The sequence below is a fragment of the Notechis scutatus genome, chromosome 2 (assembly GCF_049901735.1).
Source record: "Notechis scutatus isolate UNSWTSFEM ecotype Mainland chromosome 2, rNotScu1.2, whole genome shotgun sequence".
Lineage (NCBI taxonomy): Eukaryota > Metazoa > Chordata > Lepidosauria > Squamata > Elapidae > Notechis > Notechis scutatus.
The window spans coordinates 236,556,195-236,573,567 of record NC_142010.1 but is presented as its reverse complement, the minus strand read 5'-3'; the positions used below and the strand labels follow the sequence as shown (position 1 = coordinate 236,573,567).

General features: G+C 37.3%; 1 protein-coding gene across 3 annotated transcripts in view; it reads left to right on the top strand.

Annotated features, from left to right (window-relative positions):
- Window positions 1–17,373, top strand: part of CDK7 (cyclin dependent kinase 7) — a 33,214-nt gene that overhangs the window by 7,727 nt on the left and 8,114 nt on the right. Inside the window, exons 1-6 of one of the 3 annotated variants that reach the window (XM_087958333.1) lie at window positions 6,890–7,078; window positions 10,562–10,621; window positions 12,536–12,569; window positions 14,489–14,556; window positions 15,884–15,952; window positions 17,082–17,192. In XM_087958333.1, the coding sequence (XP_087814459.1) occupies window positions 7,019–7,078; window positions 10,562–10,621; window positions 12,536–12,569; window positions 14,489–14,556; window positions 15,884–15,952; window positions 17,082–17,192 (402 nt within the window). In that variant the 5' untranslated portion in view covers window positions 6,890–7,018. Of the gene's footprint in view, window positions 1–6,889; window positions 7,079–10,561; window positions 10,622–12,535; window positions 12,570–13,438; window positions 13,567–14,488; window positions 14,557–15,883; window positions 15,953–17,081; window positions 17,193–17,373 lie in introns of those variants that run through there. The other 2 variants (XM_087958334.1, XM_087958332.1) reach the window with 2 other exon arrangements.

Here is a 17,373-nt window from a genome sequence, read left to right as displayed (position 1 = left end):
GTCTATCTTTAATCCTAATGACTACATTGTAATAAAAATTAAATATTTGTAATATTTACTTGTCACAGAGCTGATACCAATAGGCTCAGATGAGTTCTAGAAATTTCCATGAATTGCAGTGTATAAGCATCTCTTGTGTACATTTAAATGCCTGTTTCTTACAGGGAGCTCATCACTTGCACATCAAAACATCTTCATGATTGGGTTGTTTTAGTCACTGAATCGGGGAGCTGGAAAAACTTGAGCTGATTGATGTGGGTAGCACTGATTTGTACACTACTAATATATAAATCAAAAATGATATGAAGTATAATTTATAGTATTTAATAATTAGTACATGTTTATTATACACATCCGTGAATTATATGAAGCACATACAAAAATTATTTCTATGGAGCAGCAAATGAACTGCAAATGAATATATTAATAGATTTTGTGATCAATACTTGATTTCATTTTTAACATGTACTTGCTATCACATATATGTTTTTATGACAGAAAAGAGGAACTATACAATCAATCAGTAGAGAAATTTTATTTGAAACAATAATTTATGATTACACAAACTTGAGAAGAATTTTCATCTGTTTAAGTAGGAAAAGGATTCAAGTTTATAATGCAAATGTGTATGCAAGGTTTTACTAAAGTAGGTAAAAGTCCATTAAGCCATTCACCTTTTATTATTGTAAAAATACTTTTGTGTATGATACCAAATGTACTGTTTGCATTTCTATTTTTGTTTGATATATTCTTCATATGTATTTTAAGATTTGTTCTATATTAACATTTGCACAAAACCCAAATGAATTATAATTACCAATTATAGACGGGTGTACAACAAATAATACAAATAATATTGTGGCAGAAACTCTTGCTTCCAAATCAGGACACAAGACCACGAAAGGTTGGAGAATACAGGTTTATTTGTGCACAAGATTCAGAGCATTAGCATGGCAAATTCTGAACCCCCAACTCTTCCTGATCTGTCACTTTTATACATAGCATGACCTCAGACTAGGCTGGGGCGTTCCTTTTATTACATTTTTACCAAAAAAAGGAGAATAACATATATATTTGTATTAAGGAAATATAGAGGAAGTGAGAAGTACATTTTTGATTACTCAGTTATCTTACACCATCTGTTATTTTCTATGTCCACCCTTGTTTACAGTAACGTGGTTATTTCCAGTTCCTTACTTCAGCAATTTCGTGGTTTTGCACAATATTTTTATAAGAAGCAAAGCTTGGGGTCGGGATTTCTGGTAAATGTATACTTTATTTGTGACTTTCCAAATTGCTTCATTCCCCCCTTTGAAACTTCACCTAAGTCTCCTGATTACAGTGGAGTTTCACTAACGGGGAAAGGTTCTTCTGTTGTAATCAATTTCTCATATTCCCATAAAGCCATAGCTTTAGCAGTGGCTTTCTTCTCCATTAACATAGAAAGACTATTAGAGATTGTTTTGACAAAGATAGGTAAGATACATGGTAGAATTACACATCCTGCAGCAATCATACCAACTAGTGCAACAATGGCTTGAAGGCCAGGTAATTTAGGAAACCAAGTCCCAAAAATGTCTCCAAGGTCAAACCCGTTCCATTTCTGGACCAGTATGTGTGCAAGATTCTCTATGCGTCTAGCGCGTTGCTCGATTTCACCAACATCATCAAATTCCAGGCAACAATTGGTGAAATTAAACTTGCCACATACACCTCCCTCAGCTGCCAAGAGGTAGTCTAAAGCTAGACGGTTTTGATAGATTGCATCTCTAAATTTCTTCTGTTGGACTACTAGGGTGCGCAGGGATTGAGCTGTTTCATTGGCAATTAGTTCTACAACAGCCTGGAGTCTGATAATACGATTTAGCATATAAATTGGGGTACGATAACCCCAAGTGCCATCTGCCGCCCAAGTAGCCCGGTTATAGTAATGAATGATGCGTTCTGGGGGCCACTCATCATCCTTCCAATCTCCTACTTTATAATCTGCTTTTAGTTTCCTGCTCTGCCACTGATTGGCATTCATAACGAGGTATATTTAAGGGTAACATAAAGAGGGGTTGATAACTCCCAAGGTACAAGTTCCTCTCCACTTTGAAGGAAGGGTACTATAAGCCACATCACCACATATCCAATGTACCCCAGGAGGGGCCTTTTTGTTCGGGTGGGGATACACTTAGGCCATCCTGTATAGGTGCACACGATGACAAATAGTGCATTATATGGACCACAGCAGGGCATGTCAGTGAAGTCAATCATCAAAGAATCAAATGGGTAACTGCCTCTGGGTTGATGGCCTGGTGGTGGCTGGGGCCCCTGTCTAGGGTTATTAACTGCACAAACCTCACACCTTGTACAAATATTAGCTGCAATGCTGTGTATCTTGTTGATACAAACTTCCCTTTGTAGGGCCTTTGCTAAAGCCGTTTTACCTAGGTGCAACTGTCTGTGGACTTGCTGCACTATATCCCAAGCCATATGTCCTGGTACAAATGCTGCTAGATTTCCTCCTACTCTGACATCTGGCTTTAGTATCTCATTTACTGCATTCTTGATTTTCTCCCTCTCTTCCGGATTGAATAGGGTCCCCATTAGCTGCTAGAGATCTAACCACGTGGGATTGTGTGTGTCGACTATCGTCTTCACTAAGTGCTACTTCAGTAGGTTTTTCGCTAAAGGGACCATAGTGTAATTTCCAGTTGAGTAAGTCTGATGTGGTGAAGGGCACATGCTGGAACAACGGTAGGGTGACTGAGGCACTAGGATCTTCATGGTCAGTTACCAATTGGTCCACTCTCCTAAGTGGTGCTATCAGGGAGGCTTGTTCAGTCTTTGCTTTCGTTCTGGCTGCCACAGGTTCGGCCTCTCGTTTAGGGGTTACATGGGAGATTACCTGAACTAGGGTATCTGAAGGTGAGTCGGCTTGGGCTGAGCGATCAAATGTATCTGGCGGGTCCCCAGGGCTTCTCAGGAGGGGGGACATCGGTCCAGTTGGGCTATCAATCCTGATAACCCCAAAGATTCACTTCTCTCAGATCTACTCCTCAGGCCAAAGGGAGGTACATATGGAGGTGGGTGCGGTAGCGCCTCGGGGCAACTGAGCAAGACCTGTATAGTTTTCTTTTCCTTCTTTAGTGACAGATTACGGGACAATAGAACCTTGCAACGTTGCATTTTGAGCTTCTTGAGCCATGGGGGGCGTGGTTTAGCAGGTCGAGCCAGACATCAATGTAAGGAGCCTGGTCTGGGTGTCCCAGTGTCGGGTGAAATACTAACTGATGAACCTTTACTGCTATAGGGATGTCTAGTGTATCCATGGGAGGCCATCCAAACCCAAATGTTGGCCATTCTCCCTCACAAAACACCTGTAGTTTGTGTCTACTCCACTCCAAACCATAGTCTTAAGATTCATATGCTTCCTTAAAATGCTTTAGCATAGCTCCTAATGGGGTCAGGGGCTTACTCTCCCCGCCGCCCATGATCCACCCAGGTCACCAGACAAGACAATTAGGGAAAGGGGCTGGAAGAAGGTGTGGGGTCCTCCTTCTCAGGGTAACACCAAGGATTTCCACACACTCATGTCCGACCCAGGGAGCCAGGTGCGCACGGTCTCCAGTGGGAACTGCGGACGCCACTCGCTTTCTACTGGCCCACGGTGCTGGACACTCATAGTCACCAATGGGAACCGCAGTAGTCACTCACTTCAACCACTCCTGACAATTCCACCCACCTTGCCTTAAGAGAGGGTGATCAGTCCTCTCCTCCGTCCCTGCTTACAGGGAGGGATTATTTCCCAAGTCCAATACTTGTCTGCAGGCGTCGTCTTCCTCCCACCAGCCGGCTGGAAGATGTCCTGGTCTCCTCACCTTTCACCAGTGGTTCTTGGGGGTGTCAACCGCCGACGCCAGAACAGGGCAGTCTCGGGAAGTCCCTCGGATTCAAAGGACTGATGGCGCCTGGGATGTTCCCTTCAACTCACCGAGCTGCTGGCACCCGGGGTGGACCCTCCAGCGGGCCTCAGGGCCCCTTGCGTCCTGCCGCAGTCGACATTAAATGTAGCAGAAACTTGCTTCCAAATCAGGACACAAGACCACAAAAGGTTGGAGAATACAGGTTTATTTGTGTACAAGGTTCAGAGCATTAGCATGGCAAATTCTGAACCCCCAACTCTTCCTGATCTGTCACTTTTATACATAGCATGACCTCAGACTAGGCCGGGGTGTTCCTTTTATTACATTTTTACCAAAAAAAAAAAAAGGAGAATAACATATATATTTGTATTAAGGAAATATAGAGGAAGTGAGAAGTACATTTTTGATTACTCAGTTATCTTACACCATCTGTTATTTTCTATGTCCACCTTTGTTTACAGTAACGTGGTTATTTCCAGTTCCTTACTTCAGCAATTTCGTGGTTTTGCACAATATTTTTATAAGAAGCAAAGCTTGGGGTCAGGGGATTTCTGGTAAATGTATACTTTATCTGTGACTTTCCAGACTGCTTCAATATAGGAAACCCCTCTGGAGAGTTAGCTAATAAAAACCACAATATGGATCTGCAGTCTTGAATGCACCTCCTTAATAGAATGTACATTTCAGTGCTGTCTGCCTTTCCTGAAACGTGTGCTTTGGTTAGGTTTTCCATTACTTACACTTCTATGAAAAAAATATTTTCCCTTTTAGATTTTCTGAATTTTTGCAAACACTAAACAGTCCTGTGGGTCCTAGTGAAATATAAAAGGAATCTAAGTAAATAACTAATATTTGGTATTTATTTCATTTCATAAAGTCACCCAACATAATGATAATGAAAGAATGGCACTAATTTCTTTTTAATGTATAAGATTGTTAAAGGGCGAACAAAAGGCAGTTATTCTAGAACTTATTTAACAATCAGACCCTGCAGCATGCCAATCTGACAAATATTGCTTTCATTAGACATATTCTCATCACTTAGGTTTTAAAAATATGCAATGCTTCGCTCAAATTTCTGAAGATCTCTGTAAAAATGTCATTCTTATAAAAATGCCTGTCAAAAAGAAGCAAAACATTTCTAAAGCTCTTAAGCACTGATATATAATCATACTTCGTAGAAGATTCTCCAGACTTCTGAAGGAATGTTCAATGAATGACATAAATCAAAAGTAGAATTTTTAGGCTACATGGACATTATATCTGAAAGGAATTAAACTGCATTTCACAATAAAAACATTCTATCTCTTATGAACAATGTCAGAGTTTGGGAGTGACCTAGACTTGCCATCATATGTGTATCTGTATCAAAATTTTGCAGGAGACTACTAAGCCATTTGGCCATCAGCTAAAGCAAGTCATGCAGCCAGATAGTAATCGCAAACATAAAAGCAAACTTACAAAAAATGAATGCAAAACAACTTCATTGTATTTGAAATGGCAAAAATTGTATGAATAATGAATATTGCCAGGGAATGTGGATATTCCTTACTGGAAGTGCAAGATATGCCTAGTGAAAAACACCTAATTGCATGTGCTACAAATGCTCAACTTACAACCACAATTGGAACCAGAAAAATTGTAATTAAGCTACACAGTCATTAAATCAGGCATTATATAACACACCTGATTTTATGTGAAACACAACTGTCATTAAGTAAATACAGCTTTCCCCATTGAGTGCTTCTTGGACACTGGCTGGAAGGATTGCACACAGACCACATGACCAATGGATGCTGCAAGTGTTGTACATGCATGCCACTTTGCCAATGATTCAAATCATGAACACGTAAGTATTGGAGTTGGTGTAACAGTCATAACTTCAAGGTTAGGTTGTAATTTATTTTTTTCAGTGCTGTTATCGTTTTGAATTACTGTTGAATGATGATAAGTTGAGGGCTACCTGTATTATATTGCTAGGGTTCAATAATCAGCCTCACAACTGGAAAATAGCTAAGAGGATTATCTGATCATTATGCTATTTCATCTGGGAAAGATCACCATTAGATCCATTTTACAGTAGTGTTTTATTCAAGGCTTGGCAAGTCAAACATTGCAGCAAATTGAGGGTGAAATTTAAAGAAGAGAAAGTAAATCAACTTTCAAATACATTTCACCAAAACAATTTACTGTTTACAAACTCATAGATGAATATTTCAGACTCTAACTGAAGAATGATTTGAATCTGGCAAGATTTTAATACACTGCAGCTTTTGTGTGTAAATTTTAGCTAGAACTCCAGATCAATCCCAGCCCTTCCTCTCTGAATAAAAAAATACTGATAAAACCATCAAAAGTAGGTGCGGAATTTAGGATCTCACCAACAGATACTATCTGAGTAGCAGACATGACAAGGATCAGATAAATTGGTCGTAGTTGTCTTCTCTGACGTGATTTGTTTAAATTATGATTTCTAGAGCGATGCAAATAGGTTCCAATTAGCAAATGCATATTTAATCCTCTGGGGTATTTCCTCAATTCCACATAGCTGGCCACTTAACCTAACTATTACATATTTCAGGTCACCTTACTGGCATCAGCAAAGCACTTAAGATTTATAAAGTGCTGCTTCTCTGTCCAGCCTACCTCAAAATATTCAATGTACCATGACCATGATTAAAACTTATTACTGACTAGGTGCAAGGCATCTAAGGACAAAACGTGGCAAATGTTATTTAAAAACTAAAAATTGTATCGTGTTTTCACTCATAGGAAGTACGCACTCCTTCCAATGCCAAGTTTTGGAAAGGAGTGCTTTGCTGTTCAGTCAAGCTAAGCGCGTTATCCAATTTCCGCGTCCCCTATTTCCCTTGACAGCGGAGTCCCAGCAATGGTTGTTGCGCTCTTCGCGTTGGATGCCGTTGCCAGGCCGGCAGAAGCGTCTTTAGTCAACGTGCGGCGCATGCGCAATCAATAGAGCGCTGTGCCGGAAGCCGGAAGCGGCGGAAGGGAATTGCAGTTTTTTGAGTTTTCGGAGTTTTAAAGATCCTTTTCTGCTACGGAGGGTTTTAAATCGCTTTTCCAGCTTTCCCTGGTCCCACGTCGCCATGGATGCGCGAGCGCGAGCCAAACGCTACGAAAAACTGGACTTTCTGGGTGAGGGCCAGGTAAGGAATAGCGGCCTCGTCTGCCTTTTAATGTGCTTCGATCTGTAATTCTGGTCTGTGCCTTAATAAATAAAAATTATTTTTATATAGAGGGAAACAGCCCGAAGCTATTCTTTGTTTTCTTGAGGTTATTCTAATCTACCTCTTGCCATTTTCTAGAAGGGAATTTAGGCAGATCTTTCTTCTCTCTGTTCCCAACAGCCTTGCGAGGTAGAGTAGCTAAGTGAAAGCCTTGCTGTCTGAATTGGGGAGTCGTTAACATTTGACGGAAAACGTTAACTCAGTAAACGATGTGCGTCATGCCAACATAGCTGCTGGCTCACTTCGCTTTTCTGATTATTTTTAATATAAAGGAGGCAAACGAATACACGGGGAAAAAATGGTTTTTGCCGTTGTCATCTAGTCCTCCCCAGGATGTTTGTGCAATTTTTTCATGCCACAGATCCTGCAGAAGAGGCATCTTCTCTCCCCTCATCAGATACTTCTTTTTTTCTCAGCATTTTCTTTTATTCTAGGCCACTTTTTTTTCCAAGGAAAGCATGCTGTGGCACTTCTGGCTTCTTGACAGTTTATGCAATCCCACACATCCCTAATTTAGAATCAGTTTGCATTAATCTCTGATCTTTAATTGTGAGAAAATATGTTTTGGGTAGATACTGGTGTAACATAGTAAGTTGTAACTGTCTGTTTTGGGCATTACCACCTGAAAATTGAGTTATTTGAGTAAACCTCAGTCAATAAGCATGTAATACAAATACAGCCTCTAAATTTGCTTTCTTCAGATTGGTGTTTTCAGACAGCATTGTGAAGATATAGGTTAGCAATTAGAAACAGCAAAATAATCTGTTAAAATAGTGGCAGAGAACCAGACAATCTAAAAACCAGTGATTCTGTGGTTGGCATCTCAGCCTATGCTCAAATATTTTACTTCTTCCAAACAAATGGTCACAAAACATTATCCTTACGCAGTATGTTTATCTTGGTTTAGACTGATTGCTAATCATCTGATTAAGAAAGTTGTATAAAATTGAGTTTAATCATGGTTATAGAAACAACAATTACAAAATAATGCCAAAAAGAAAATAGCTCTGCAAAGAGATAGTGCTAAAAAGACGGTAACTCTCTTTAGAGAAGCTGATGATATTAAATTTGACAAAATATTGTTGATGTCCCTAATCTTTCACCCAAAAATAAATTAAATTCTATAGCATAGCCTTTTGAAAGTTTGCTAATTGGACAAATAACCATGCATTGCTTTTATATAAGAAACCCTTCTTACTAGAGATTTACAGTCTTTTGGATGAATGCTTTGTTATGTTAAACTCTCACATGTATGTACGAGGGCTATCCACAAAATAGATTACGTTTTCGTCTGTAGCAAGAAGGGGCGGAGCTAGCGTGGCCATCTTTGGTCTGTGAGTCCGCCGCTCAGTCTGCATCTAGTCGTGCTAGGTTCGTATCGTTGCCCGTTATTTCACAGCAAACATTTGAAATGTGTGCTGCAATTGAAAATCGTGCGAGTTGTGAGGTGCAATCAGTGATAAGGTTTTTGCTGGCAAAAAACCATAAACCGATTGAAATTTTAATTGAAAAATTGAAAAACTAAGAAAAGCAATTCAGAACAAGCGTAGAGGAAAGTTAAGGTCAAAAATTTTGTTTTTGCATGACAATGCCTGACCACACAAAGCAAATCGCACTCGAGAAGTCCTGAATGCTTTCAAGTGGGAGATTTTTCCTCATCCGCCCTACAGCCCCGATCTTGCACCAAGCAACTACCACTGGTTTCCGAGGATGAAGACCTGGCTTGGAACAAAAATTTTGAGCTTAACTTTCCTCTATGCTTGTTCTGAATTGCTTTTCTTAGTTTTTCAATTTTTCAATTAAAATTTCAATCGGTTTATGGTTTTTTGCCAACAAAAACCTTATCACTGATCGCACCTCACAACTCGCATGATTTTCAATTGCAGAACACATTTCAAACGTTTGCTGTGAAATAACGGGCAACGATACGAACCTCCCACTAGCACGACTAGATGCAGACTGAGCGGCGGACGCACAGACCAAAGATGCCCGTGCTAGCTCTACCCCTTCTTGCTACAGACGAAAACGTAATCTATTTTGTGGATAGCCCTCGTACTTCACAGTGATTTATAATGTTTAAAATAGCTTTGCCTTGAAATTTATGCTGTAATTATAGGTAGTCCTTGACTTACAATCTTGTGTTTAGCAACTGTTTTAAATTACCACAGCACTGAAAAAAGTGACTTGCAACTGATCCTTGCATCTACGACTGTCACAGCATCTTTACGGCCATGTAATCAAAATTTGAGCGCTTGGCAACCTGCATGTATTTACAACAGTTACAGCATCCTGGAGTTACATGATCACCATTTGCAAACTTCCTAGGAGGCCTCCTATAATCACAATCAATGGGGAATCTAGCTTCACTTAATGACCATGTAATTCACTTAACTGCAGTGAATTGTTTAACAACTATGGCAAAAATATATATAATTGAGCATGAATCACTTAATGTCCTTGCTTAGTAATAGTAATAGAATTTCTCTGATCCCAATTGTAGTCATAAGTCAAAGATTTATGTACAGTTGCTTCTCTGCCGCTGCCAGTAAAAGTGTTGACAGTTCATAAACCACATAAACTGACATGCCAAGCTTTCTGGAGAAGATCTTGTTTTCATGTTCTAGAATGGATGTGCTGCTTGTACCACTGCATTTTATTGAATATTTTGCATAATCTTACTACATATTTCTTAGCCATGGAGTGAAAAAACAGTTGTTCTTCAGGAGCCGTGGTGATGCAGCGGTTAGAATGCAGTATTACAGGCTAATTCTGCCCACTGTCAGGAGTTCAGTCCTGACCAGCTGAAGATTGACTCAGGCTTCCATCCTGCTGAGGTCAGGAAAATGAGGACCCAAATTGTTGGGGGCAATATGCTGCTATTGTAAACCTCTCAGAGAGTGGTATAAAGCAGGGGTCCCCAATTCTCAGGCCATGGCCCACTACTGGGTCATGGCCTATTTGCAACCGGGCTGTGTGAGCAGTGGGCCAGCACTCGTGCACACACATGCACAGATTAACTTTTCACAAGTTAAACTTTGTGTGTGCAAGCATGTGCACCAGCCTATCACTCGCACACGGTTCAGCTCCCCTCTCCCCCCCTGGGCCGCCAAGCCGCAAAGGTTGGGGACCACTACTGTACTCGAGTGTAAGTCTTAAGTGCTATTGCAATTGCTATTTTTCTTCAGATATTACTGAACTACAGTTTATACTTACAGTACAGACTACCTGTACTGCTGTTGCCCATGCTGAGGAAGGCTATTTGGCTATTTGAAATTGTATTTTCAGGACCTGAAAGAACAGTTTCCCTTCTTTATGTTCCAAGTAAATAAAACTGGATAATGATGTTGCTTTATCTTGGAAAATTGAATTGTTTAACGTTCAGGGTATTTTCTCTCTCTTTAGTTTGCTACTGTTTATAAAGCAAGAGACAAGAACACAAATCAAATTGTTGCTATTAAAAAAGTAAGTCTTGTTCTGGCTCTATTTTATATCTCCTCAGATCATCCTTTGTTCTAACCATAATTTAAAATACAGCAATGATTTTGGATCTGAACTATCCTTTAACTATATTCTGTTGTTTTTCAACACATATCCTGATTTTCAAATGTACTTCATATACTGTAGGTTTATCAATTTAATAATATCAACAATATCAATTTAAGCCTCATAGTTATCAGTTGATAATGAGTCATGTCAATATGTATAAATCGGTGCAACTGATGACCATGATGCCTCAGTGGATGAAGGGAGGACTGATGAATCTACACATTATGGCTTAGAGCTGCATGAAAATATGGAGTTCGAGAAAGCATATCTAAAAATGTTGGCTTACTTGTACATGAAATTTTCTTAACCAAAGCTTGGTATATTAAACCAATTCTTTCACTTCTTAGTGATTGTAATATAAAAGCAAATGTGTATAAAGTAGAATGAAACTTTAGATCCTTTATGTAGCATTCCTTGAGAGCTTACCCCCAAAAAGGGAGAAATCATTGATAATAGCAGGCAGGCTTCCCTGAAATTACTTTTCTACTACTACTGGTTTTCTACTGTACTTTTCAGATTAAAAAAGCATTTAGGGGGTTCTACACTACAGGGAGGCAATATTTAGATACAGCAAGTCTGACCAATATCCTGTATGTACATAAAAGGATATATTTGGAAAACACTAATATTTTTTGCAGAAGATAATGGAGCCCTGGGCAAACAACATAAATTGGAAAAACCATTTCATTAAAGTAAAAAGAAAATCATTGCAAAATAGCCTGTTTCTTGTATATCAAAACATAAGAATTCATCTTATTTACCTGAAAAGAAAACCAAGAGTATTTTTCAAATAATTGTATTTTATCTTAAATTTTCTATAAATACAATAATGAAAGTTTGTTTTCCTAAAATGCTTAAAACCATCAGCAGTTCTCAATATATGCCATGGCTGTTGGTATCGTACTTTTGCATCTGCATTTGCAGCAAGAAAATCAGCCATAAGTCTAGGCTACATTAAATTTAGGACATTGATCTGTTATTTTTTTTAACCCATTCTCACATGGAATGAAATTAATAAAACAATCATGTTATTTGAGACTGTGGTATAATCTGTAGTGCTCATTCCTGTTTCCCAGTTAATATACTCTGCTGGACAATCACTCAACTTTGCCCCTTTTATGATATCAAAATACAGAAAATAAGTTTATTGATCTAGACAGTAGCCAATATAGATAGATATATTGTCTTTGAATTGATGTTGCAGCAATGAGGTCTCCTTACTGCTACATTGATGATGGCTAGTATATAATGTCTGATCACTGAATCCCATTCTTATCACTGAATCCCATTCTAAAATCTCCAATTAATACATATGCAGTAGGGAAATTTAAGTCTTCAAAGTAGTTTTTCAGTTTTTCATAATTATTTTTAAATGAAGATTTGAGCCATATGGGCAGTAGATAAACATTATTAACTAAAACCCATTGAATTTAAATTTGGCATATGAAACACAACTTTCACTATACATCATGTAAATGATGTATAGACTTCCTTGGTTGTTGATGGTATTTGTGAAGTGGAACAAAGTTAAACTCCATATACAGGTCCACTTTTTTACAACATGCCTTACTAAACAGGATTCCTGGTTTACTGTGACATCTAATTGGGTTTGGCCACAACTATGTAATTCTACAAAACATTTGTAAGTACTAAACTCTTTGAAATATTTGAAATAATAAAATATATAGTTAGAATGTATAGTTTTTATGCATATGTATAAATAAACGTGTATATTTATTTATATGCATAGCTATTTGTCTGTTAAAGCTGATACTGAACTGTTGCAGTTTCTGACCTGCATATGTTAAAAAGGAATATTCTGTGTTCCAGATAAAACTTGGACACAGATCAGAAGCAAAAGATGGTAAGTATCTCAAATACCTAATACCTTCATTAGGTGGCTTCTGAAAGATGAAATAAGGGGCAGTGATTAGGAGAGAATCCCAGTTCAGATTTATTTATATACTCGAATTATCCCTGTCACAATTGGAAAGACACCCTGCAGTTCACAATATATATCAAAACAATATCATTCAACATCTCCAATAAAGCAGAAAACAAATAAACCAATCCTGACATAAATTTAAAATTGTTGGTATCAACTCGTATCACAAAATTTTAAGAGAGCCTCTCTTTTTAATTGCTTCTGGATAGGGCTGATCTAATTTCTAAGAGGAGGCAATTTCAAAATGCAACAATACAGACAGGAAAAAAAGCATTTGCAGCCATCTAACCACCGCACTACATGAAAGTGGAGAATCACCATCAGTTTTTCCTGGAATATATGTATTGAGAAAAAATCCCAGATGCCTACCAGAAACCTTTTGAATTCATAAGGTATCTAGAGCTGACTATCCAAAAAGTCTGTTTGCTCTGCAGGGTTTTTAGTAGGTGCCATAATCATCTGGACCAGGAAGGAGTCTGATCACAACAAACGACATATTTAATTCCCTTCCATATCCAGATCATAATATCTACTTGGACAAAACAAGCCCAACTGCTTATATGTTGTGACAAATTACATGGGACAAGCCCACAGTTGCCACAGAGGCTATGAGGTCCCAAATTCTTTCCTAACACCCCTAAGACTTCAATGGAAATTGAAGTCACACAACACCAAAAACTGAGTAGATTTTAACACCAGCCTTGAGACTACATCAAACAGATGAGATACACAAAACGTAGGAGTAAGAAATCTCTGATTGCTTGACTTTTGTTGCCTTTGTCCATCCAGGTGTCGGTAATACATACTGCATTCACATACTCATCTACAATGAATTTGTAAAGAATAAGATCTTACTAAACATGGACTTCAGATCACATGATCAACAAAATTATTTGATCACCCGACTCACAAGCAGGTGGAATGACCAACATGGCCTTTGAAATTAATGTTAAAGATTTACTGCATGTTGAGGGTAGCTGATATCTGAAGCAGACTACTTCAGGCTGTTTGCATGCTGTTGGATTTGCAATTATTAGAGAGCCTGTGCAGTCATATTGTGGATGCAGATAATATATGCACATGTAATTACTGTACTCTAATGATGCTTGGGAAATTTAAAATTCTAAAGTATATCAGTATAGATATGGGCACCTAATTTTCTACCCCATAGAAAATAAGCTCTTACATTTCTAGTTTGTCCCCATCACAACCTACTGTAAAAACAATGAATTTTCGAGGAAATGTGGCATCATACGGGAATATGCATAGGGACCTAGCCTTTTCTGGAAGTAGTTTTCTCTCCATCACTCAGGATATAATTCTACTCTTTTTTCTGTAATATTTGAGTGACTCTTGGATATAAATGAAATATTCAAGAATGGTGTGTTTGTGTAAATTTTATGAGGAAAGTTCATGTCATGCTTAATCTGTTCATCATGAAACTGCTTTAACATACTATTAAACTAGTTCCTGTGATTTATCTTTGTATATGAACATAAGAAATGGTAGGAACTATCTGAAACTTGCTTTCTTTTTATTTGGAAATTCTAGTGATTAAATCAGAAACAAACAATTACTGTACAACTCTTACTCAGGGAAGTTTTCTTCTAAGGTTTAGAAGAAAGATCCATAACAGGAGTCTGGTCCTTCTAAGACTAATCACTTCAAATTGATTCTGGATTTTTAGACTTGAATCTTATGGGCATTACACTATTACAAATGTTTACATAAATCAAGACAGAAGTATCAGCATTGAGCACTCCTTATCAATGCAGTCTTTGAAACACCTAAGGTACCTCAAAGTCTTTTAATTTTAATTTTATGTTCTTTCAAATAAGGTATAAATAGAACAGCGCTTCGAGAAATAAAACTGCTGCAGGAGCTTAGCCATCCAAATATTATTGGAGTAAGTATGAAGTATTATATAATAAACTTCGTTATTTTGTTACCTTGATGTCAATATAATTGGCTAGAAATTGTTATTTCTATGTGAGAATCCCCAGAAAAATCAATCTTCTAAAGTTGATAGGGGAAAAAATGATTTGGAAAAGGCGTTTGGCATGGTTCAATTCAAATAAATCTTGATTATGTTAATGGGGGAAGAAACCATATATATTGCAATAAAAGAATGTAATTTAGTGCTTAGTTATTTCATCTTTAGGTCAACAGAAATCACTCCTATGACCCAAGGTTTTATTGCCTAACATTATCTCACCACTATGGTTCTGTTATACAATTTGTTAAAGTTTGCAATTTAACCAGGTTAAAGAAAAGCAGCTCATCTTTGCTGCTGTAATATATAAACTAGGCTTCTTACACTGGTTTATTTCTCCTAACTTTTTTGGCTTGAGATGGAATTTGTGGAGTTTTTCATCTTATTGTTTTTGCTATGTGTGATTTAGAAAATTATAACATATTCAAAATGCTAAAGATAAGAGCAAACAGCTGCAAAGATGGAGCAGAAACATTGTTTTATTTATTGAAGTATAATGCTAGCACATAATTTAACATCCCTTTCTATAGTCTGTTATATTTAAACTGAGCCACATACCAAGAAGTCAAAAATGCTGTTTCTGGTTTGTGTATTTTTATTTCAATTTATCCTGCCTTTCAGAATATACATAGTAACAAGATGAATTATAGAAAACATTAACAAGAATTAATAAAATCATAGTATATATTTCTAAAACAATGAGATAATTCTCTTTAAGAATCAAACACCCTTTCAGATTAATATTCTACTGTTAATATTCCCTACATATGGCAGAGCCATCACAATACTTGATATCTTTGTCAGATGGTAGGGAAAAGATGTTAGTTTCCTCACTTTAAAAATTTTCCAACTTAGCAGTCCTGGACAGCAGGTAGCTGGATCCAGTATTACTTTGGGACACTGTAGAAAGGTAAAGAGTAGCTAGAGCAATCATATGATAGCTTGGCATGCATCCCAGCTAGCTAACACTGCTTGTAAATTGACCAAGCAGGAAGACACCCCAGATTATTTTTCTCATAATTTAGAATAGGATAGAATTAGAATATAATTCTTTATTGGCCAAGTATGATTGGACACACAAGGAATTTGTCTTGGTGCAAATACTCTCGGTATACATAAAACAAAAGATACTAATTTAATTTCTTTAAACCTGGATCCATTTCCATTTATGAAACTTTAAACCTGGATCCATTTCCATTTATAAAACAAGAACAAACATCTAAATGTTTTTTTCTTCCAGCTTCTTGATGCATTTGGACACAAATCAAACATCAGTCTAGTGTTTGATTTTATGGAAACTGATCTAGAGGTAAGACTGCTTAAACCAATCATTTTCTACTAGTTTAACTGTTCCTGTAGAGACCTGTTCACTCTTTATACATAATCAATAATCATAATCACTGTGCGTAATAAAAGCTCATGGAAAGAAGTCACAAAGTTGCAGGAAGAACTCGGAAAAAGAATAGAAAAGTAGAATGTGTCACTTTATTAACTAAACCTAATTAATTGTTTTAATGTCTGGAAATATCTCTCGTAAGATTTCTCAGGTATCATTTATTACTTCCTTCAACTTTAACTTGTCCTTGAACCCTTTTGAGGTATCTTATTGCTTTTAAGCCTAAGAATGTTTAACTGAAATAATTAACATTCTGTCCCTAATTCGATTTTCTTCTGTTAGAGGAATAGAGGTTTTCATCCTCTAAATCAGATAGGAAACATGATACTGTACATGGCATTATTCTGAAGACAAGTAAAATAATTGAGTCATACTGCAAAACAACCTATTTGATATAGTCCAAAAAGTAACAAATCCATGAAACAGGACTGAAAGTGATAGTGTTTTTATGAAAGAGAGTAAATTGCTTAAGCAGTTATTCATTTAAATTAAACCTAAAACATTCTACTGAAGTGTCTGATAACTTTTTGTTAAATAGAAACTGTGAGTCAGCTTGATCATGCTTGTCAGAGAGCCACAGAAATCAGAGAGACTAACTTAAGACAAACTGATCTCCTGTGATTTAATAATTCTGAACTTTGTGGCTCGGTTCATACCATTTACTAAACCAAAACCAAGCAAGTCACATGATGGTTTAATGTAAAGTGTGACTCCAACCATTGGAGTTTGTAAACTACAGATTATATCTTAGTATCTTGTGGGAGCACCATAGAGATTTCACAAAAACATATAATCTTTAGTGGAAGGTAGCCTTGTCTCTCAGTAAAGCTGCATTACTAATATCATTGAAGAATACACCTTCTGTAAGTCTGTGATGAAAAGTGTTCATTATTCTGGAAACCTCCATGTTTGCTGTTTCTCACTACTTATTCCCATGAAGCTTTGTACCATCTGAATTGGTCTGTTCTGTATTTGAATGTAGACATGTGTGTAAACTTAGTTATTAAATGATTGCAATTTATAAAAATGTATTGCTTTACAGGTTATAATAAAGGACACTAGTCTTGTTTTAACACCTTCTCATATCAAAGCATATATGCTGATGACACTTCAGGGATTAGAGTATTTACATGAACACTGGATACTTCATAGGGTAAGTAAACCTAGAGAGCGGTCAACAGCGGTCTTCTTAAACAGGAGTTGCGGGACTAGAAAGATGGAGACCTTTGTAAATTCCTTGTCTTGGCCTTAATGAAATCTAAAGTGTTAATATCTAAATAAAATTCCATTTATTTGTCTAAATAGCTTGCAGTCATGTTGCTATTTTTGTCCTA